The sequence below is a fragment of the Hyaloscypha bicolor genome (assembly GCF_002865645.1).
Source record: "Hyaloscypha bicolor E unplaced genomic scaffold K444scaffold_50, whole genome shotgun sequence".
In the NCBI taxonomy this organism is placed as follows: Eukaryota; Fungi; Ascomycota; class Leotiomycetes; order Helotiales; family Hyaloscyphaceae; genus Hyaloscypha; species Hyaloscypha bicolor.
Window position 1 is genome coordinate 107,527 of NW_020194552.1, and position 20,274 is coordinate 127,800.

General features: G+C 51.2%; 7 protein-coding genes across 7 annotated transcripts; 3 read left to right on the top strand and 4 right to left on the bottom strand.

Annotated features, from left to right (window-relative positions):
• Positions 1-636: 636 nt before the first annotated feature.
• K444DRAFT_609665 (uncharacterized protein) lies at positions 637-4,850 on the top strand. Its single transcript, XM_024879614.1, has 10 exons — positions 637-722; positions 783-890; positions 938-1,102; positions 1,150-1,467; positions 1,518-1,568; positions 1,633-1,698; positions 1,794-2,225; positions 2,299-3,120; positions 3,177-3,846; positions 3,913-4,850. Exons 1-10 carry the CDS (start codon positions 720-722, stop codon positions 4,383-4,385), a joined length of 3,108 nt encoding a protein of 1,035 aa, XP_024740361.1. The 5' UTR covers positions 637-719; the 3' UTR covers positions 4,386-4,850.
• Positions 4,210-5,491, bottom strand: K444DRAFT_320554 (uncharacterized protein). Its single transcript, XM_024871873.1, has 3 exons — positions 4,680-5,491; positions 4,462-4,612; positions 4,210-4,409 (listed from the first exon to the last, which is right to left on the bottom strand). Exons 1-2 carry the CDS (start codon positions 5,348-5,350, stop codon positions 4,603-4,605), a joined length of 681 nt encoding a protein of 226 aa, XP_024740362.1. The 5' UTR covers positions 5,351-5,491; the 3' UTR covers positions 4,210-4,409; positions 4,462-4,602.
• A 1,684-nt stretch (positions 5,492-7,175) lies between these two features.
• On the top strand, positions 7,176-10,545 carry K444DRAFT_556118 (uncharacterized protein). The gene is made up of 2 exons (XM_024876734.1): positions 7,176-7,338; positions 7,904-10,545. The coding sequence occupies exons 1-2, from the start codon at positions 7,229-7,231 to the stop codon at positions 10,443-10,445; spliced, it is 2,652 nt and encodes an 883-aa protein (XP_024740363.1). The 5' UTR covers positions 7,176-7,228; the 3' UTR covers positions 10,446-10,545.
• Positions 10,546-12,319: 1,774 nt separating this feature from the next.
• Positions 12,320-13,826, top strand: K444DRAFT_660946 (uncharacterized protein; the record flags this gene model as incomplete). The annotated part of the gene is made up of 4 exons (XM_024886519.1): positions 12,320-12,339; positions 12,388-12,426; positions 12,475-13,322; positions 13,423-13,826. The coding sequence occupies 4 exons, from the start codon at positions 12,320-12,322 to the stop codon at positions 13,824-13,826; spliced, it is 1,311 nt and encodes a 436-aa protein (XP_024740364.1).
• Positions 13,827-14,696: 870 nt separating this feature from the next.
• K444DRAFT_522750 (uncharacterized protein) lies at positions 14,697-15,974 on the bottom strand (the record flags this gene model as incomplete). Its single annotated transcript, XM_024874227.1, has 1 exon — positions 14,697-15,974. One exon carries the CDS (start codon positions 15,972-15,974, stop codon positions 14,697-14,699), a length of 1,278 nt encoding a protein of 425 aa, XP_024740365.1.
• A 758-nt stretch (positions 15,975-16,732) lies between these two features.
• Positions 16,733-17,719, bottom strand: K444DRAFT_483659 (cyclin-like protein; the record flags this gene model as incomplete). The annotated part of the gene is made up of 2 exons (XM_024873055.1): positions 16,733-17,347; positions 17,474-17,719. Coding segments are annotated over 2 exons (861 nt in total), but the record flags the coding sequence as incomplete, so codon positions are not given.
• Positions 17,720-19,260: 1,541 nt separating this feature from the next.
• On the bottom strand, positions 19,261-20,237 carry K444DRAFT_609671 (uncharacterized protein). The gene has a single exon (XM_024879615.1). It carries the CDS (start codon positions 19,899-19,901, stop codon positions 19,413-19,415), a length of 489 nt encoding a protein of 162 aa, XP_024740367.1. The 5' UTR covers positions 19,902-20,237; the 3' UTR covers positions 19,261-19,412.
• Between the last annotated feature and the right edge of the window lie 37 nt (positions 20,238-20,274).

Genomic DNA, 20,274 nt, shown 5'->3' on the forward strand with positions numbered 1-20,274 from the left:
ATCGAGGAGAGATTTGGAACCAAACAAGTTTCCTGCAAGATTTTGCCTGAAGAAATGCCCTCTTACGATCCTCCGCCACACAGATTGCGGCATTACTTGAGAAGAATTGGTTCTTTTTGATTCATGAAAGTCTTTCATGCCCATCTTGACGGCGACCCATTGAGCTTGGATGGTATGCTGTGCGCGAGTTATTGGCCGCTACGTGGCATGCCCACCCTGCATGGTTATTCAGTTTTCAGACCCCAATATGCACTCCGCGGCGGCTATCCCGTCAATTCGGAGGAGGGGGCCTTTTGAGAGGAAAAGGCTCGCGGCCAATATGAGGATAGGTCAAAAGTTCCACCTCACACATCCTCTTCGCGCGGAACCCAATAAGATACCGCCATTAACTTCGAAGGATGCAAATCCATGCCTCTTTGGCTCATATGTTCCCCCCTCTCTGCATCTCGCTGAGGAATGTTACAGCTGATGAGGCTATTCGAAACTTGCTTTGAGCGGCATGGTTCCAATCCGTCCTTTGCTGCCCGCATCGCCGAAGGCACTTGGACAAACATATAAGTGCATTGATGTTACCACAGCCTAACGCTTCTACAAAGCTTTGTAGGTTTTGTGCAGGTTTTCAGAGTCAATCTTGTCGCAAACTGGCAGAACTTCACCTCCCAACAACAGTACCAAGACCTGAGGGATCAAATCTATCCTATTGAGCCCTTGGATTAAGAATGGTAAGTGGCCAGATGCTTAGCCTCGTCTCCTGCCAGAGTCAGCCACTCATGTCTCACAAGTCTTCTCATAGAGGCTCCTCCACTCCACAAGGAGGCCCCAGCAGACCCGCACATGGAGGCAATGTTGACCCTTTCGCCCTGTCATTTGACGGATCGGATGGAGTACCAGTAAGCTCACCATCGGCTATTCTTAAAGTCATAGACTTATTTCAAAGACACAAGCTAGGCACGACACGCGCGATAGGTTATCAGGGACCCCCAGTCACTCCACTCAGTCGTCCCCTTATCACCCAGCTCCCAACAGACCCCAGGGCAGACCCGCACATGGAGGCAGCATTGACCCCTTCGCCCTATCATTTGACGGATCGGATGGGGTACCAGTAAGCTCCCTGCCAGCTAGTCTCAACATTATAGACTTATTTCAAAGACACAAGCAAGGCGCGATACTCAATCGGGGGTATCGATGCACTCAACTCAGTCGTCCCCTTCAACACCATCTCAAAGTGCGAATCAGACAAATGGTGTGCAAGCAGGAGCACGAGTGTCTCCATCCTGGTGCGCGACTACTTCGACGTCATATAGAATGTCAGATCATATATCCCGCGAGCAACAAGAAGCTTCGACATATCCACCACAGCCTCCTCCTTCAACACCCGCCAGAAGTGTGAATACGATATCACGCGTGCCAGTTGGAGGGAAAACGAACTCTCAACCTAAAGTTCACGCATCTGTGTCTGTTGCTGAGGTATGTCGAGGGAATCCACCTTTCATTGATCCTGGGCTAAGTGTTTTTAGGTGCGGTCACCAGCACCAACTTACACTGGTTATTATGAACCAGTATCCAAGGTAAGTGGTGCCAAAAGGGTGGCTGGGTTTTTCCGAGATATCTTAAATTGATAAATGTGTAAAGAGTCAGAGTTATGACATGCTGGACGTCGACTTGGAGGTTGCTCAGGAGAAGGATAATGCCCATGATGTATGTAGCACAGCTTTCAGTTCTTCCTAATGACTTCTTCAAAAAGCAAAATCTCTCTATCTTGATAAAAATATACTGATGAACAGTGCTACAAGTCTTTCGTGTCCAAAGCTCCTCTCCGGGGTTACCTTGGAAACTTCTTCACCAAGACCTCAAAGTATCGAGCAATTCAGTCACCGCACTCAGTCCAGGAGGCAGGCTGGCCTAGCAACTCTGAATCGACTTTCAGGCACCAAGACAGCCTTGGAAGGCTTTACAAAGGTCCCTCAGATGACAGATTCCTCAATCCCGTTGATGGCAGTGTAAAAGAACTCGTTGTGCAGTGCACGGATGTATTGTATTGGGGGCCTAAGAACACTACATACAAACGAACCTTCATCCGAAATGTCTCCCCCATCACGCTACAGCTTGCTAATTGGCCAACGTCCCATCTCAACGATGGACCTAAAAGTAAATCTGCAGATCGTAAGGCAAAGCTCTTTCTGGCTGTGAAATGGCCAGTCACTTGCTATGCCCTGAATCACTTGGTAAGTCAAGCATCCCTAAAATGATCCTTGCTGAGGTATTTATGTGGGGCTTCGTTAACGACCTCGCTTATAGATCGGTATCCCAGGCCTCACCTCTACCGGGACGGTACTCAACCACGGCAACTATGATCCTTTCCCATATCGGTATTGGGGATACTGCAAAGTAACCCGAAATACGGTGGAGGAAGGCACTACTCCCTCCGGTGCATCTCCTCAGGATATCAATATTCCAGCAGCTCGCAGCAATCGCATCCTGGAGCCCATAACCCTCTGCATCATTAAGGAGGACGAGCCGTATGGTCGTCCAACGCTTGTCTCAGGTTGGAAGAATGACATCGAGAATCAACATCACCATGGCAAATGCCCAGAGTACCTTTTCATTGCTTACACCGCAGAGCAGTTCAAGCACAGTAACGCACACGACGTAGCAGCGTTGCATTCCCTTGCAACGAGGGCAACCAGAGATGCTGGCCTGACAGCTTACTGGGTGGGACTTTCCTGCATGCAGCCAGACAATGTCGAAGACGACGTATTCCGCATCAGTGACATTGTGAGAGGAGCCCATTCCATGGCCGTAATAATCGGGCCAGGAACGAGAGATGCCCAGGGCCAACCTTCAGTCAAGTCCATGTTACGGGAGTGGGGAGAGAGGCTCTGGACACTTCCCGAAGCTCTGCTGATCGCGTCCAATAAGCCAATTTCGGTGTATCGAAGAGGCTATCAGGGGCCACTTTTGATTCCCAAAAACCAGTTTGCTGGAATGGCTTGGGCCGACTCTGTCACGGCTAGGGACCTCATAGATCATTATGAGGGAAACTTGACTCTCAGTCGGCTCGAACTTGTGACTATTGCAATGCAAGCTCTCTTCGCGAGGAAAAGAGGCGAATACCTACCCGTAAGTTCCGTGTATCCCCTCTGGAGCGATGTAAGATTACCCTGACATTACCGCAGGGAGATCATTCCTATGCGCTCATGGGCTTACTACGCTCAAGGCCTAAGATCGACAGCACCGACACGTCGTTCCAGGCCTTTGCACGCCTCTCGCTCGCAAACGATAGCGACATGCTGATCGAACGGCTGATGTGCCTCTTGCCTCAGAGCCCAACACAACATTGGTCCTCTGTCTCGGACGCCTACGGGGTCAACGTCTGGGATATCTATCCCACATGCCAGATCGCTGGCGTTTGTAGCAACGACACTGTTCTCGTTGATGGTGCCTTCGGCGCTACCATCCACTGGGATAAGTTCAGAAAGGTAGCAAACACTCGACGAGTGAGGTCTTGGAAAAGGCTGGCGGTACAGACGATGCTCCATGGTGCGCCGTACTTTTTCCTCATTGGAATGCTCTTTTTCCAGAGTGCCTGGAATACGGTTAGTGTATTACGCGGCGTCATAAGAATTATCGATGAAATCAATAACATCTGGGATACTATTGTTAAATATACTCCATTCACAACCGCAGAGGCCGCCCCTCATCACTTGGACAGTGGTCCCGCTGCACGGAGACTCTTGCATTGGGCGTTACTTTTGGGAAGTGTTGGATTCATTCTTGTTGGCACCGCGTGTGTTGTCTTCGTGTCCTCTCCATATCTCACTCGACTTCTGTATGGCGGCAAGTTTTGTAAGTTCCCTTCTCATCTTTGACTATAACAATGTTCGAGAACAACCCACTGATAGGCTGTTTCAGGGGGCACACAGGCATGGCTCTTCGGCTTTGAAGGGTATCTCGACATCGAAACCATCGAGTCCCAGATCTTTGGTTCCAAAATGCGTCGCCTCCGCTGGTCTCTCTACGGCTCATCCCTCTCACGCCACCGCAAGAACGAGTTCGAAGAAAGTGTTGGCGTGGACCCAACAACAGATCCAGTGGTTCGTCAAAAGGTGGATGATGCAATCATGAATACCAGGCCAGATGCTATGCGCATTTTCACGCTGGTGGATACGAATACTATGACTGTGACGATGTTCGAAGCAGTAAAACCGCCAGTGGCAGTGCTGCTTTGTGGAGCCGAGGGGGGCATGCAGCGAGCTGTTGCTTGTTCTTATGAGTGGAGTACTGGGATTTGCTATCGTGAGACGGTGCTGAGGATGGAGACACCAGTTCTCGAAAAGATGTCGAGGGTGTCAAGGTTCAGGTTCGGTATGAGTAGGGGTTCGTAGTAGTGGTGACTAGGACTACCTTAGCTTTTTATAGGCGGGTGAGCATGGCCCTTCGATTACGGAACAGTCTCCAGACCTAGCTATCTTGTTTACGCGCATCCATTCCCCATCATGCTCAGCCCCTCTGTCCAGACGCCCCCCTTGTCCCCCTTCAAGCTCGCCACAATCTCAAACTCCGGCACCACATACGCCCCATCCAACTCCGCTTTATACCTCTCTAACCCCACCTCAACCCTTCCCACCACCCCCCGCATGCTCCCCATAACCTGGCCCCTCACCCCCTCATCTCTACACTCCCCAGCAAACCCATCCCACATCACCACCTGCACATTTCTCAAACTCGTACACTTCACCAGCCACTTCCCTAACATCTCCCACGCCACGCTCTCCTCTGACTCCCACGCAGACCTCGCGACCGCGAAACAACCGATATCAATTACCATCTTCTCGATTTTCGGTGCCCAGTCTTGGAGGCGGTAATCGTTGCTCATTGCATCCTGGAACGCGTGCTTGTCTGTCAGGTCCCTGAGGTTTTTGATGAATAGCCTTTCGAGGGGTGAGATGTGAAGGCGACCATATACGCCTGGTCCTAGGGGCAGACAAATTGAGAATCTCTCCAGATAGTAAGCCCGGGATTCTTGACATAAGGCGAGGAGAGAGATGGCGCGGGTTGGTGCGGTGAGGAGCTTGGGAGGGGGAGGGGATAAAGACTGCGCTCTTGGGACGGGATGGAGGAAGAGGAGGTAGAGCCCGAAGCGGGAGTCGGAGATTAGGATTTTGGCGTCGAGCGTGAGAGCCGCTTGGGGCCCTAGCGGTGGGAGGGCAAAACTGTAGATTTTATGGCGGAGTTCGGCGGGGAGGGTTGGGAAGAAGGTGAAGCGTGGCTGGTGGGTTGGGGAAACGGCCGGGGGGGCAGGGAGACTGAGGTTGGAGAAAGAGGCGATGAGGGTGTCTGTTGCGTCCATGTCTGTATTTCGTTGCTTGGATATAGGGGCCGGGGGCCGAGTGTTGATGGACAGGCGAAGGTGTGGTGGTGGATTTCGCTGTTAAAGTGGGGAGGATGCGCAGCAATGCGTTCTGTATATGGCTCTCAAGGTCGAATGAGGTTCGCAATGGACTTCGAACATTTTCTCTGGAAAGTGTTGATGGTGGATTTGAGAGTGGAGTGTATGATCCTCTCATGATGAGGTGAGAGATGAAGGATTTGGGAGCACAAATCCCTCGTGCTAGCCCGACTAGGCAGCCATATTATTTGGTGCAAATCACTTGATCTGTCTTAGTTTCGCTTTCGCTAACTGTAATGACATTCAACCTTTGAAACGAGGAGTGTGAGTCTGAAGCCGGTAGAACATGGACGGACGAGTGTTGGAAGTCAGGTATTTGTCGGTTCGAGAATGTCACGTGATGCTCCTTTCTCCACCACAGACCGGAAATCGATGCGAGTTCCAGACCACATCTGAGGTTCTGATGGGTTTCCATGAGCGAAAGAACGACAGTATCTCACCAGACTTATTGAAAAGAGTGCCATGTAGTATGATCCCGATCCCAAGTCTCACGAGAAGGATGTCAAAGTCGCTCAAGATAGAATCACCGGGACCGATTATTGCAACTTCCAAGGCAGCACAAAGAACACTAGCTCGATGTCATAAACTCAAAATCAATATTTCCTCCAGATAACGGGCTGAAAGTACTACGGCACGGCCGCTCCTCTCACCCGCGGTTAGCGCAAGAAAAGTTTGTTTTGAGAACATGAAACCTGAAAGATAAGGATAGAACTGATGCTCGTCTGATCACTTGATCAATCTTCGCGCTTCTGTATCTCAAAATAGGTTTCCTGGAGACTCCCGTCAGGGCGGGTGATCGCATGAATATCGAAATGCACGCTAGGGCCCAGGGGCAAACGAAGGGAAGGGGGTGTGAGATTGAACCCCTAGCCTTGCCCCGATATCACGTGGTGTGGGGTCCTGGGCAGTGGCTATTCCAAGAGCTGTGAGCCGCCAAGTTGCACGGTGAGAGAGCGAGAACCCTTTATTCCGTTACACGTACGTACGGTGTGTGTGTTCTAGATGTGCGGTAAAGGACCCTCACCGATGGCTTAGGTTCCAAGATTCAAAGACAGTCTTGCGTGCGAGTGAGGAATGTTTCTCGTAAGCACATCACCTGAAACTAGAACGAGGGGAACTCTGAGCTTGATCGAGCTGCCAAAGAGCACCCCTGAGCTGTCAGGGTGGAAGCTTCACCGATCTACCAAAGAATCGTCCGAGCTGCCCCTTGGTTCCTGGACGCTAGCCGCACATAGCGTTCGTACATTGGACGCAACCATGCCGTGAAATCATAAATATGCGGCCTGCGCAATCTTGGTGTGAGAAATTGGAATCTCTTGGTTTTTGGCCAATCGTCGAAGCGGACATCCTTCGCCGTGGCTTGAACTAGGCTTGGGAGCTGGAGAGTGCGGGACGGATGGAGGGGCGACGCCCCATCATTGATGGAGAAACATCCAATTGCGCTTGTGACTTGCGCACTTGCTTCCTGATGTGGGTGGGGGAGGAGCAGAGCTCCAGTGGTGAAGGGAGAATCTGGGATGCTACTTGCTGGCGTGTTGGGGACAGCCGTAGCTCGCAGCCCGCAGCACGTTTCGATCCTCCTGCACGCGGATGTCTTGTCGTGACTGATGGCCGAGGACCTGAGAAAGTAGAGGAGCCATGCATGCCATGTGGTCAAGAATCAGTAGTCTGTGCAGCACAAATATATAGAAAAGACGCCCCCGCGGATAGGATGTTGGAAAAGCACTCCCACACGCTCGTTCGTTCTTCTTTCTTTGCTGCCGGGAGGAGCCATCCATCATGTATCGTCCTCCCACTCGCAGAGCCTTCTTATCGCCAGGAGACGCCTTGGAGGTCCGCACCCGCGTTAGTGTGGCCGACTGTAGGGATGTCGCTCCCGACCAGCTCAGGTACGAGAAACTACAGTACTGTACTGTTCATTTCTGCTGTTCGTTGAAGTTGTATCTTTCTCCAGGCTTCACTTACCGCCTTTTCCCTCCAGCATCCCCTCTCTTCAGCATCCCCTCTCATCCCCTCTCGATCCTTGCCCCCACCCCCGTCTTTCAATACTGTACTCTCCGTCTCTCCGTCTCCCCTTTCTTGTCCCGTCCGATTAATCAGCGAGCCTCGTCTGTCTTATTGGCGGCGTTCCAGCTCCCCTGCAGTGCGGCTTTCAACTGTTGCCGCAAAGGGTCCTAGCGCCGATCAGCCTCGTGCTACGTGCCGCTTGTGGGCTCCTTTCCTCACTTTCTGTTTCCTCCCTAGCCGCTCTGCCTTCATCTCAATTTCCACAGCACACGCGCTCAGGCGTAGCAGAGCGGCCCCTTTGAGCGCGCGTAGGGGGTCCCAACTCGGCGTTCAGCTGTTGGCATGGGATTCCCAAAGCGGTCAGCACGGAGGCCACTCTTACTGTACTGCCTCGAGAGAATAAGACGAACATGTTCCGGCACTGACGCAATGGCGCGGACTCCACAGGCTTCTCTCTTCTTCCTCCACTGCGACTCTGACTCCATCTTACCTGCCATCTTCAAGAGAGTTCTGGCCCATCATCTCTGAGGAGGAGCACGAGTTACGAGGTGGTGGACCGGTGCAGGCAGGCCTTCGGAGATTCAGCGAGCAGGACATCAAAACCCGCAGTGCACGCGCCTCCCTTCTCCCTGCAGCTCGGAAACATAAATCCACCGTCTCGGAACCCCTTCTTTCAGTCTTCTCTTCGTGCCTTGCCTCCCGTCCATACGGAAGGCCCGACGAGATGGGTTTCACAAAGGAGATGGAACCCCCTCGACTGCACAGTCACCGAAGGCCCTCCTCACCCACGAGCAGCATCTCCACCCGATCGAGCTTCGAATCAAGGCAGAAGAGCCCCTTGAGCATCAGCTCCTCGATAGACTACGAATCCAGCCGCACAAGCGACGACTCGTCGTATTCGGGCAGCAATGGCAAGCGCGACTTCCTTGCTTCGCGATCCCCAATCCCTCCGACCCCAACTCCTGGAATTCGACGGATGGTCACAGAACCAGTTGTGCCTACGTTTACACGATATGGAGCTGGCGGAGAGGGGAGACAACAGATGCAGCAGACCACGCTGGTGATACCGCCAAGGTTGGGAAAGGGTCCTTCCGGTCCGCCATCGCCGAAGAGAAAAGTGTATGCTCCGCGTATGCTAGGTGACGGCTTCAAAAAATTACCGGAGGAGATTCTGCTCGTTGTCTTGGCTGAACTGAAGAAGTTGCACCTGGATACTGGGAGTCTTAGTTGCTCGACTTGTTGGATGAGAGATCTGACGAATCTGGGGCTTTGTTGCCAGAAATGGTGGCGAGCATCAAGAATTGCATTGTATGAGGATATACAACTCACTGGTTGTGATTCGACCTTTCATATCAAGAAGAAATTCAAGATTAAGTATGGGACGAGACTAATACTGCTGAGGCGGACTTTGCGGGCGCGCCCAGACTTCGCGAGTTACACCAAGTCATTGAAAGTCCCCGCGATGCCAGATGTAGCAAAGAGCAAGAAAGAGCAGGACGAATATCTTGACCTTGTGGCATCGATCATCATGGCTTGTCCAAATTTGGAACGCCTCCCAGGATTCTACCCAACCTATAATCACGAATTTTCTCGATTTGTCAATTCCTTGTCGACAAGGAAGAAATTGGTCGAAAGGGTCTGGGTTATCAATGCCAGCCCATTCCAGCGGCAACATCGGTTCAAGCCTTCGGACAAAAGCCAAGACGTAATTCCGACCCTTGCCCCAGGGCCACTTATGCCCGAACAGTGTATTGATCTTATCACATATCATCGAAATTGGATGCATCTCCAAACACTTGTTGTTCATTGCAACCCTGGGGGAACTGTAGATTCTCCGCTCTTTACGGACATCTTTTGGTCACTGCCTGCTTTGGAGAATCTGCATATATCCAACTTTCCAGCATCGTCTTTTAACGATACAACTCTCCTGTCACTACCGCCTCTCAAATTTCTTCGGCTAGAAAATCTTCCTGGAATAACGGACGATGGACTTTCGAGCTACGCCGCCCCGAGGCGGACTGATGCACTGACATCGCTAACCCTCATTTCAATCCCTCTGAACTCACTGCAAGCACTGTCACGGCTCTTCTCCCATCTCAAGTCGCTCACTTATTTCACAATTTTTCAACCATACTCGCCAATACTTCCAGAAGCAGACGAAATATTCCTTCATCCATATTTGGCGAATCGCAAGCTCGAGTATCTCCACTGGGAGTTCTTGAACCCAGATGACAACCAAGCCACTGACATGATGGCGAAATCCATCCTGTTCGGCGGCTTCCCATCTCTGAAGACCATCCGAGCACCAACCGACCACGAAGGCGCCTTGCAGCGACTTTGCCGACCAAGGGAGAAAATCGAACTCCCAGGAGATCGTTACAGAAACATGGGCATGCCAGGTTCCCGCCCTTCATTACCACACTCCCAAAGCATACCAAGCATGCCGTCTCCCACTCGTTCCACCTTTTCTCTCGGCCATGGACCTAACGGCTCCATCAGCTCAAACTACGTCAAATCTCCTACCCGCTCCACCTTCTCCCTCAACCTCGACCACTCATCCCGAACCTCCGACGATGCAAACTACCGCGACAAAGGCATGTCCCTCTCCACCGCCCGACGCATGGCCCAACAGCGCGCCGACTTTGCTGCCACACAGCCGCAATTCCATATCATCATCTGGGATGAATTCGGACTCTTCGTTGAGCGGTTCGCGGTCGGTGGCTTCATCGGGCAGATTCAGAGTAAGATTCATTATAGTCTGAAGCCGGACGTTGATGGGATGGATGAGGCGATTTTTGGAATTGAAGGGTTGCTGGATGGAGGCGAAGAGGTTAATGGTAAGGATGGGTGTACGGGGAGTTGGAATCTGATGGCGGGGGTGCAGGAGAAGGGGAAAGGGGGTGGGAAGGATGAGAAGAAGGGGAAGGATAGGTGGTGGCATACGGAGAGGGGAAGATGGAGAGAGGTACCGCTTGAGAAGCTTTTCTAGGAGATGTAAATTGTCTGATGGGGCGATGGATGGGATATGATACCCTGAGAGATGAATGAATACTACATACTGAAATGAAGCATGATGAATTAGAATTGTGTAGACCTTGCTACAGCCTTGATTGTTGGCAAGTGCCTCCTCTCATTCCTGATTTTTGCTCTCTGCCTTGCACACTTGACGCACTTCCTTAGCACCACTTGTCTGCTCCTCTTGAAGGTCTATTTTCCCTACCCATGCCCGCCCTACTTATCGCGGCTCGCTGCTATAAGATAGGAATGAAGTGCTGGTCGAAACGACCATCCACGAATATCCAGCAAACAATACGATGTATGTTGACCGACTTCTGTTGAGTAGACAATCGGCGTCGGCAGAGCCCTCTCATGTAACTCTCGAGGGGGGGAGAAGGGAGGTAAGCGAGACTGCATTTGCAAGTCACCCATAGCTAGTGGCGAATGTCCTGAAGAGCCTGTTGTGAGAAGTCGACCCAGGAATTCCTAGACAATGTCTCTTACCGTCCGCAAATACCTCCCCCGGCTATGCTATCGCTTGGGAAAAGTCGTCACTCGACAACCAGCTCTCTCTCGCACTGCTCTTTCTCCATGTCTGCACAAGGTCCATCGCGAACTACAACGTTCCAGGCGACTCCAACTTTGTTGCCGGAGATGCCAGTGATTATCTCCCTTGAACCTTGATTGAAAATTTGGGTCGCTTCCTGCCTTATATCAATTAATATTCGGCATGTCTGCGATGCTCAGGACCTGCTTGTGGCACTTGCAAGCGCAACAGAGCCCTCAGGGCTTTGCCTGCTTCTTAAATGACCTTCTGCTGCTGAACAAAGAACCATGGTGAGAGGCTGGCCTTGCCTATACAGCTCCCTAGGAAATTCGCCACCATTATTCAAACTCTCTGCTACGCAGTATGACCTCTTTGTATTCTCCTCAAAATACTCCCTCACCGCCCATTCCCAATGGCACCAGACACCTTCATGACAACAAAACAAAATCTCTTCTTGATATAACACAACTCCATCTTACTCCAGCCAACAAAGCCAACAAAGCCACACCTATCTGGGCAAAAGCGTTGTCTTGATAGAAAGTTTGAAAGACGGTGCGGTCGTGTTATATATCCGAGGAGACTCAGTTTGAGGTATGGATTCGGTATCATCTCGAGTCGAATTTGGGGTTAGCATCTTCCTCTTTCTTGAGCAACCTCATCAGCATACTATCCCTTTCTCGTGCATTCCGTCCGAGCTACGCTTAAGATCCGCCTTCGACTTGCAGTATATTCTCCTCTCTGTTGTGTGCATGGTTCCAATTTGAGCCTTTCTATGTATTAGAAACTGGACATCTGAGGTGGGAGGGGCCACGAAAAGTTAAACTTACAATGGGGTAAAGGAGTGGTGTCAAAGATGGTGAGTCTTTGCCAAATGGCTATCTAAAGCCTTCCTTGCTTCCTTTATTTAGAAACTCATCGCCTGGCTTGTGGATCAAATGGACTCATAGGCTTGCTTTATGCCGGCCTGTCCACATTCACCCCCCGGAATTCGGCATCACAAGTGGACGCTTTATCGATACTCCCCTCTTTCCCCGTGACTTAGCGTCTTTTTGATTCCATCTCATCCCGATATCGCGAAATATATTCTCGCCTGCTTCGCCTCAACCTCCTTTCCTCCTTCCATCGACCACCATCGCACACCACCAGCATCGTCTTGCTCGCTTTGCAATAAAGGCGGTCTTGCGAGTGTGCACCTCTTCACAACTCCCACCTGTACGATATCTTTGCAGGAGATACTGGGCTGTTCAGCAATAATAAAGTGTCCCGGACGCGTCGGAGGTAGATTGAAGGAATTTGCTAAGGCAGATTCAACCGCGAAGATGTCTACCGACGAGAAGATGTCAGTTATAGCACTTACTCTCAGATTTATCGTACTGACGCGATGTAGGGACGGCTTCGAGTTCCCTACTATTGGCAGCGCCAAGATGTAAGTCATGCAAGCCGAGTGCAGATCGGTCTTTCTAAATCGTTGTAGGGACGCTAGGTTTGACGCACAAAGAGCAAGCTTTCCTCCTAAACGCCGAGTTGTCTTCGCAGGCTTCCTAGAGAAGCTTTGTCAAAACTTCCTCCTGGTCGTTATGGTGGTTCTCGTTAGCTACTCTGTCGTTACCTGTGCCTTGGTCCTTCTCGGGCACCCTACCCCAACACCTCTTGGCCAACCCCGTGTTCACCTCGACCCTGCCCTCAAATTCAATGCTACCATCATCTCCACGGCCGAGCAGCTCACTAGTCTTCAAGACCGGCTCTCCGTCCGCATGGATCAGCACAATGTCATTATGAGCAAGAACCTCGACAACTTCACTTCCACCCTTGAAACCATCACTGCAGATGCCGAAGTAGCCATTGATTACCTCCGATTCGTGGAAAAGTACCTCTTTGTCGGTGCTTCCCGCACACCTGAGGAATGGCGGGAGGGTGCAGAGGTGCTCGAGGATGAGATCCAGAAGTTGCACAACATCGCTGTCTCTCAAGACATCCGCATGGAGATCGAGGCTGTCACACAAATTGCTGGTGCCATTGCTACCGAGATGACCGACATGGAACTCTTCATGCAGGAAATCAGCAGCGCCTCCAACACCTTGCTCAATCGCTTGGGTAAAGTCTTTGAAGAGCAAGCTGAGTGTAACGGTACCGATCATCTTGCTCCCAGAAGCCAACCTCAACAACCGATCTACGATGCTCCTGCCTCCGATGCCGGTCAATCGCTCAATGAGGCTCAACCTGGTCGGACTCTCCAGTGGCGCTGGGATGAAATCCACAAGGGAGGCTATGTTCGCAGCAATATGGGGGACTTCGCCCCGATCCAACAGGCGATCATTGAGAGTATGTTCCCTGGCCCAACCTCCTTCCAACCCACACTCTCCCCTCCTCTTCCCCCTCTTCCCCTTATCCAAACACAGCACACGAAGCTAACACCCGCCAGCATTCCTCCTCTCAATGAACGCCACTGGCAACATCACCAGCGTCCCCACCACCATCCGCTACGGCATCGGCCTTCCGGACACCCACCCAACCGACCTTGGCACTCTCGGCTACGAGCACCCTCTGATCATCCAAGGCTTCTCCATTCCCACTCCCGATCCCGACTCCCCTGGTCAAAACTACAATTGTGATATCGTCGCCCATTTCGCTCAGATGAGCAAGGACGCAATCGTCCAGGTCAAGGTCGCACCAGGTCTTCGTAAAGAGGTGGTTGTGCGACAGCTCGTTGGCTTGCAAAGCATGGAGTGTGGGGCTGAAGGCGAGGAGAAGAAGGATGTTGTTCGATACAAGGAGAAAGGCGAGGATGAGAAGAAGCAATGGCAGATTCTCCTTCGCGTCGGATGAGATGAGTTGATTGTCTCTTTCCTTCTCTTTTCTTTGATTTGTCATGTTGAGGAAAGGCGGCTGCATTAATATAGCTCATGGATGGTTCTGTTTGACTACGGCTTTTACTGCATACGAAACGAGACGAATTGAGGAACGAACGAACGGATAGCGAGGAAGAGAGATTGTATTTGGGGAGTGGAAGGAACTTTGAATGGGGTTGTACTTCTGATTATGAAGAGAACTTTTAATGATTTTCCCGCTGGCTTGAAAGGTGATTCCTCTCATTCATTTAATATTTTACAACATCCTCCTCCACTGTGATAGGGATCCCCACCGTATTCACAACAAAGAACTCCTCAACCTCGCGCCCAACTAATCTCTCCTTCAAGCCACGCCCCGTAAATCCACCCCATATGCAGCAGAGTAAAATCCTCGCGCTCCCATACTGCCTTATCAAGTTCGACTCGGCTTGCAATCCCGGGTTTGCAGGTCTCTGCGCAGCTAGCATTGTAGCGGACTCATTGCCCAATTGTCTTGGACCTCGATGAATTCCTTTGTTGAAGCCTCGAAGGCCCTACATCCGGCATCTATTCCAATTCGAGCACCAAAAACGGCGAGAAGAGAATTCCTTACGAAAAGGCTGGAGACGTCCGTTTGGTGATCAAGGGAAAGGTTGAAGACACTTGGATAGGAGCAAGGTGACGTGCGTGACGTACTAGGTAGAAAGATGTACTAAATACTGAGGGTGGCCAAGAGCGGCTGTTCTTAGGTAGGTGGAGGTGGGTTTTGACCGGAGTGGCAATGTTATTTCGCCGCGAAGGCCCCTGAATGGATTGGAGCACATTGCAATGGCAGATGTGTAGGTAGGGTCCCTTGATTTGGAAGCTGCTAAGCAGCCTGCCCCTTCATCGCATGCCCATAACTCGGCAACTGCTCCTCCACTTGCGGCACCACACTCCCACTTCCCCCTTCATACGCCGGCAGTCCCCCCTGCTGCTCGATCCCCAACTGCGCCGTCCCACTCTCAATAGCCTTAATAGCCTCCTCAACACCCCCCTCCATCTTCACCGGATACAAAAACACATGCGGCCACTTAACCTTAAAGCTACTCGTCTCCCCAAGACACTCGACATCGATCTTCAACTCAAGCCCATAATTCCTCCTCACAGCCCAAGCATCAAATGTTGGCGGCGCATAGATCCTATCTTTAGGGAACATCCCGGTAATGCGGAGCGATTTGTTGAGCAGGATAGGGATGTTGAGCGTCCCGTGGTTGATTTCGATGTGGTCTTCAAGTAACTGTTGGTGATCACTGAATAGACCGGGGACGCGGATGTCGGTTCTAGATTTTAGGATGAGGGCCCAAGCCTTGAGCTTAAAATCGGGCATGATGTTGCCTGTTGCTTCGTCGGGAGAGGCGAGCGTGAGGTCTATTGTGTAGGGCCGCCCTATCACGATTGCTATGGGCGCAACGGCGTTGAGGGTGAAGTTGACGGTGTTGGTTGCGGCATTGTGTTTGAATGTTTCTTTCAATGATTCTCGAGTCGTCAGAGTTCTGCAGGTCCCGTCGTCCGTGAGGCGGTAGTGGCGGTGATATGTCGAGGCATTGTTCTCATTTGCCTTCAGGAGAGGATTTGGATCAGGCACTGTTCGGGGAGGGCTGAAGTTCAGGTGGTATTTATCTTCCCAGTCGGAAAAGGTCTTGGGGACTCGGGCCGTAAGGCGGTAGTAGATCTCACACTCATGGCGGCCATACGGGCCTAAACACGTGGGTGGTAACGGCTTAGTCCCCATCGTGGAGTACTCTGGAGACCAATTCTGGTCGCTGAAATCGCCGGCCGTGTAGGTAAAACTCTCAGGGAGCTGGAACGCGAAGGGGTATTCGTAAGTGTCGGCGCGCATCTTGAAAGGTCCTTTGAACAAGAGCCGCCGGTCGGTGTAGAATTCTAGTTCGTATCTATGCGTGTGCCTATTTTGGCCACTGCCTCGGACAATTTTGGTTTTGCATTTGCCTTTAAGATCGATGATAATATTTTCGACGGTCTCGTCTTCTGTGAGGGTGAGGACGACTTTGCCTACTACTCTGTCGCCGGGAATGAAGAGCCGAGGCTGGAGCTTCTCTCCATCAGAACGTTGCTCAACGAAAACTCTAAGACTATAAACCATTGCAGCGAAATAGAGATAGATATCGAATGGGCTGGAAACTTTCGAAAAGAAGCATCGGCTTGGAATGGATTGAAGGAAATGAATCTTGATAAGATGGAGGGGAAGCCATGTTGGAATTAGGTCAGGGTGGTCAGCCTGCTCCGTTGTGGCGCAGCATCCTTTTGCTCCTGCGTGCTTCGCCCCACTCTCGTAGGGCTTTTACGTTAATGGCTCCAGTAGGCAAGGATCTCCGTATTGATTATAGCAACCAGCGCTGATTCGCGAGTAGATCTTCCTCATTAGACAACCAACATCATCGACACATTCAAAGTAATCGAAATTATGTATGGTACGTAGGTAAGCTTCAACAATTGAACCAGTCATAAATTGCAGATACTAGCAAAATTCAAGTTGGCAAGTGAGGAAATTGCATTGTCGGGAGTGCGGATCCAGAGCTTGGAAGATAATGACGGACTTGGGGAAAGGATAGCATAACTCAAAAACTCCGCCAATGAGAGAACATCTGCTAAACTTCTCTAAACCTGACACTTGTCAATGGCTGTGTAGGGGTTTTCAGGCTGGAGGTGGAGCAGACGGCGCGAAAGTTGGTATCTCAAATTGGAAACAGCTATTGTACAAGTCTATTGAGAAGCTTCCTCTGACTTTAGCCTCTTGGGGACCGGCTCCTCGACTGGGCCACCATTTTCGTCTTCATTTTTTCGCTTAATAGGGCTCGACGGTGGTTCGGTTCTGGGCTCTGCTCCATTCGTTGAAGGCGCATCTGGGCTGCTTGCTGCCATGCTACTACCGTCTGATCCTCTTCTTCTAGTCCGGTCCAAGTCGTCTCCAGAGGACGCCGATTCCCCATATGGATTCTCCGTACGCTTCAATGGATTATCACTCCAGAACTCTGACAAGACTGCGACCGCTCGAACAATCTTGCCTGGCTCTCCACCCAACAACTCCCACCATGGATGTCCATTCTCATCATCTGGTATGGTATCACCCAAGAACTTCGCCGCAAAGTAGATAGCCCCAATCGCAATATCTTTCGCCGGCAGACGCAGAGAGAGTGTCGTTAAGCAACTGTCGTTGAGGAATGCCCAAGCAACGTTTCGCAGAGGTTTGTTGTCTTCGATTTGTAGCTTTTGTAGTTGGTCGTAGAGAATGGTGTATGGTGATTGTAGGACAACGTCGAATGTGAGGAGTTCAAGCATAATTTCTTCGTAGAGGAGGATGCTATCACGCCAGCGCCAGTATTCCTTCGACTGATCGTCAATTATGAGGGAGGCGTTCTTCTGGGCGACCTTAGCGACTGCGATGACGATTTCCTTTGTCTTCCGGCAGTTTTCTTCAGTCTTAGTTGCGAGAAAGAGGGCAGTGGCGGCAATGTTCTGTTCCAAAGAGATATAAGTCAGTAAGTCGTCCGCGGCTTTGAGATTTGCGTGGAATTTTGAGCGGGGCAGTATCCAGCGCGTGGGTGGGGGCAGGGAGGAGGGGTTGGAGGATGGGGAACGTACGTAATGGTGTACACCCATTTTCTCCGGGACCATGCTTTTGCGCATGTAGAAGCGTTGGAAGAAGACAGCAGCGGTAGCCAGCGTCAACTGTGGCAGTTTGAGCAGAATGCCGGCTTGTATGATGAAGTTGACGCCCTTCGCCCTGCGGCAGCGTTCTTCCTGTGGAGAAAGACCGTCCATGATCGAGGGCGCGCTGAGGACTTCTTCTTCGGTAAAAAGCCACTGACTTGACTCTTCAGCGGCCATCTTGAAGGTAGGTGAAGGCTCTGTTATGATATGGGGTTTGCGCGGTGGAGAAGTGGTTGTGTAGAGGCGTGGTGGTGAAGGTACGGCTGGCGGAATGCTTCTGGCTATGGAGTTGGAGGAGGAATGAGGTCTTCGTGGACTTGAGGGCGCATCTGAATGAAGATCAAGCTGCGGGGGACGGTATCGCTCAACAGTTGTCATGGATGGAGACAGAAGATCGGAGGAAGAGGGGGAAAATTGTCGAGGGGTTTGGAGTTTGTCGGTATAGAGACAATAGCTTGTTGTCGGGTATTGTCCTGCGTCACTCGGCAGCAAATCGCGAAACGGAATGGTCTGGCTTACTAAGCAATGAGACCTCACTCCTTCGGAACGTCTCCCTCCAAATTCGTACATCACTTCAAACATGCCAATCGAATGTCTCAATGTACTTGGTTCAAATCAAATCAATTTCCGCAAATTATCTGCATAAGACTCTTCCTAGAAGCCCTCTCTTCAACAGCACGAGCGATGAAAGCAATGCAAGCACGTGGAAGCCCAAGAACTCCCCGGGAGTGTGGGTATGTATTCTTGAAGGAAAATGCTAGTTGAGGCAGTTGCTTGCCTATTATGTTTTATCTACTTCGGATATTCACAGCACGGTCCCAGAGACATGGGAAACCCCTCTTCACAGCTTCCGGCAAGGCCTGACCTGAACGTATCTGGATCACTTGAGAGAGACTCATGCTCGAGAATTCGAAGGAGCATGCCCTGCTGGATTGTTCTTTCCAGGTTTGGGAAATGTCACACTGGAAAGGACCTTGTTCAAAGAAATTCATTCATTCGTTGTTTAACTCCAGCTATGCATCAAGACATCTGGTTTCAAGTCCTAGGACTTGTTCTTTTCCCAGATCTCTCTTTTGTTCAAAGGAAAGTAATCGTTTGCCGCCCAACTCCAGCTATGCGCGAAGAATTCTAGGTGCAAGTACTCAAGTCTTGTCCATTTCCCAGGTCTCTCATCTATTCTAAGGCAGTTATTCATCGCAGCTTTCTGATCCATCCAGGGTTATCTGCTCAAACACCTTGGTTCCTATAACTCCAAACACAATGCACTTTCAACCCTGATTGCCTTCAATCCAAATACCAACCAGACCTCAACGTCACGACCATTCAATATCTCTGATCCCTATGGGCTTCTCTCAATCCTGCAATCGCGATACGCATCTGCCAGTCCTTTTTTGTAACGGGATTGAGACCGACTGGATGAACTCGCCTGACGAAGTGTGCTTTCTTCTTTGCACTCTTGTCCGTGATTTGCATGTACGAGCATCCGACGCCATCAAGCATCTCGGTGCAAGAACGATAGATGTGGGCTTGGATGCATCTCAGGTTTGAGCATCCAGGGCCATTCTCGTCATTGAAGTCCTCACAGACAGGCTGCAGGCGACAGTGGATAAGAGGGCAAGGTCCTGGGGTGGAAAGGGAGTTGGGGCAGACACCGAAGTAATGTGCTGGCAACTTGACGATGACCTCCTTGACAGCTTTGTCGGCGGGTTTGACTTGTAGTTCAATGAATACGTCGGCTTCGTTGGTGGGTGTGGCTTCTTCGTCGACTTTTTCGGGCTCAGCGCTTGCAACTGGCTTTGTGGGAGTACTCGATATCTGACCGTTTGGCCCCGATGGCTGGGCAGGACTTTGGGGGACGAAAGCTTGCTAATCACAAGTCAGTAGAATTACTTTCGCCGCAGACCGAACCTACAGCATGTGGATCCAGCTTGGTCTCTGAGCTGTCCTTACTGCCCACAGTGCTCGCATAGGATTGATCAGACGACGGCTCGGAGGCCTCAGAAACCGGCGCCATCGGGCCCGTCCTCAAGCGCCAAAAGCCATCTTCCCCAATAGGTGGGCCAGTCTCGCCATTCTGCAATCTCTCAATGAACTTCCAGAGGATGACCTGCTTGGCGCTCTGAAGGCCACAGATATGCTCCATCTTGTCAAGCTTGTCTCTTGCGACCCGGTAGTCGAGTTTTGTGCTCTCCCAGCTCTCACTAAGGCCCTTATTCTCGAGCTCCAGGGTGTTGCGCTCAGCCCTCAAGGTAGCGTTCTCGGCTCTCAGTTTGTTGTTTGCTTTTTTCAACTCATCCCGCTCCTCTACAAGAGCTTGAATGGAGTCATACATTTGATTCGGATCGTGGTTGGCCGCCATTTGGAGGGATGAAGGATCAATGATGTAAGGAAGTTGAGGGTTCAGGGGTAGTTGGATTCGGTACGGTTCGATAAACGGTTGCTGTGCGGGTGTTGGTGGCGGGAGTGGAAGGGGAAGAGCAGGGACCTGGCCAAAATCTAGAGAAAAGTGAGTTGAAATTGATCAAATTCGCATGAGGTGCGTACGGTTCGTGATCCGGGGGAAGGGCTGGGGGATGTAGGAGCCAGGAACGTATGGAAACGTTGGCAAGGCCGAGGAAGCTCGCTGACGAGCGTAGGCTAGCTGCTGAGTAGGAGGTATGTTGCGCTGTTGAGGAGGCGTGTGAGGCATTTTGACTATCACATGGCATCAGTTTGATCTGATTGCATCGACA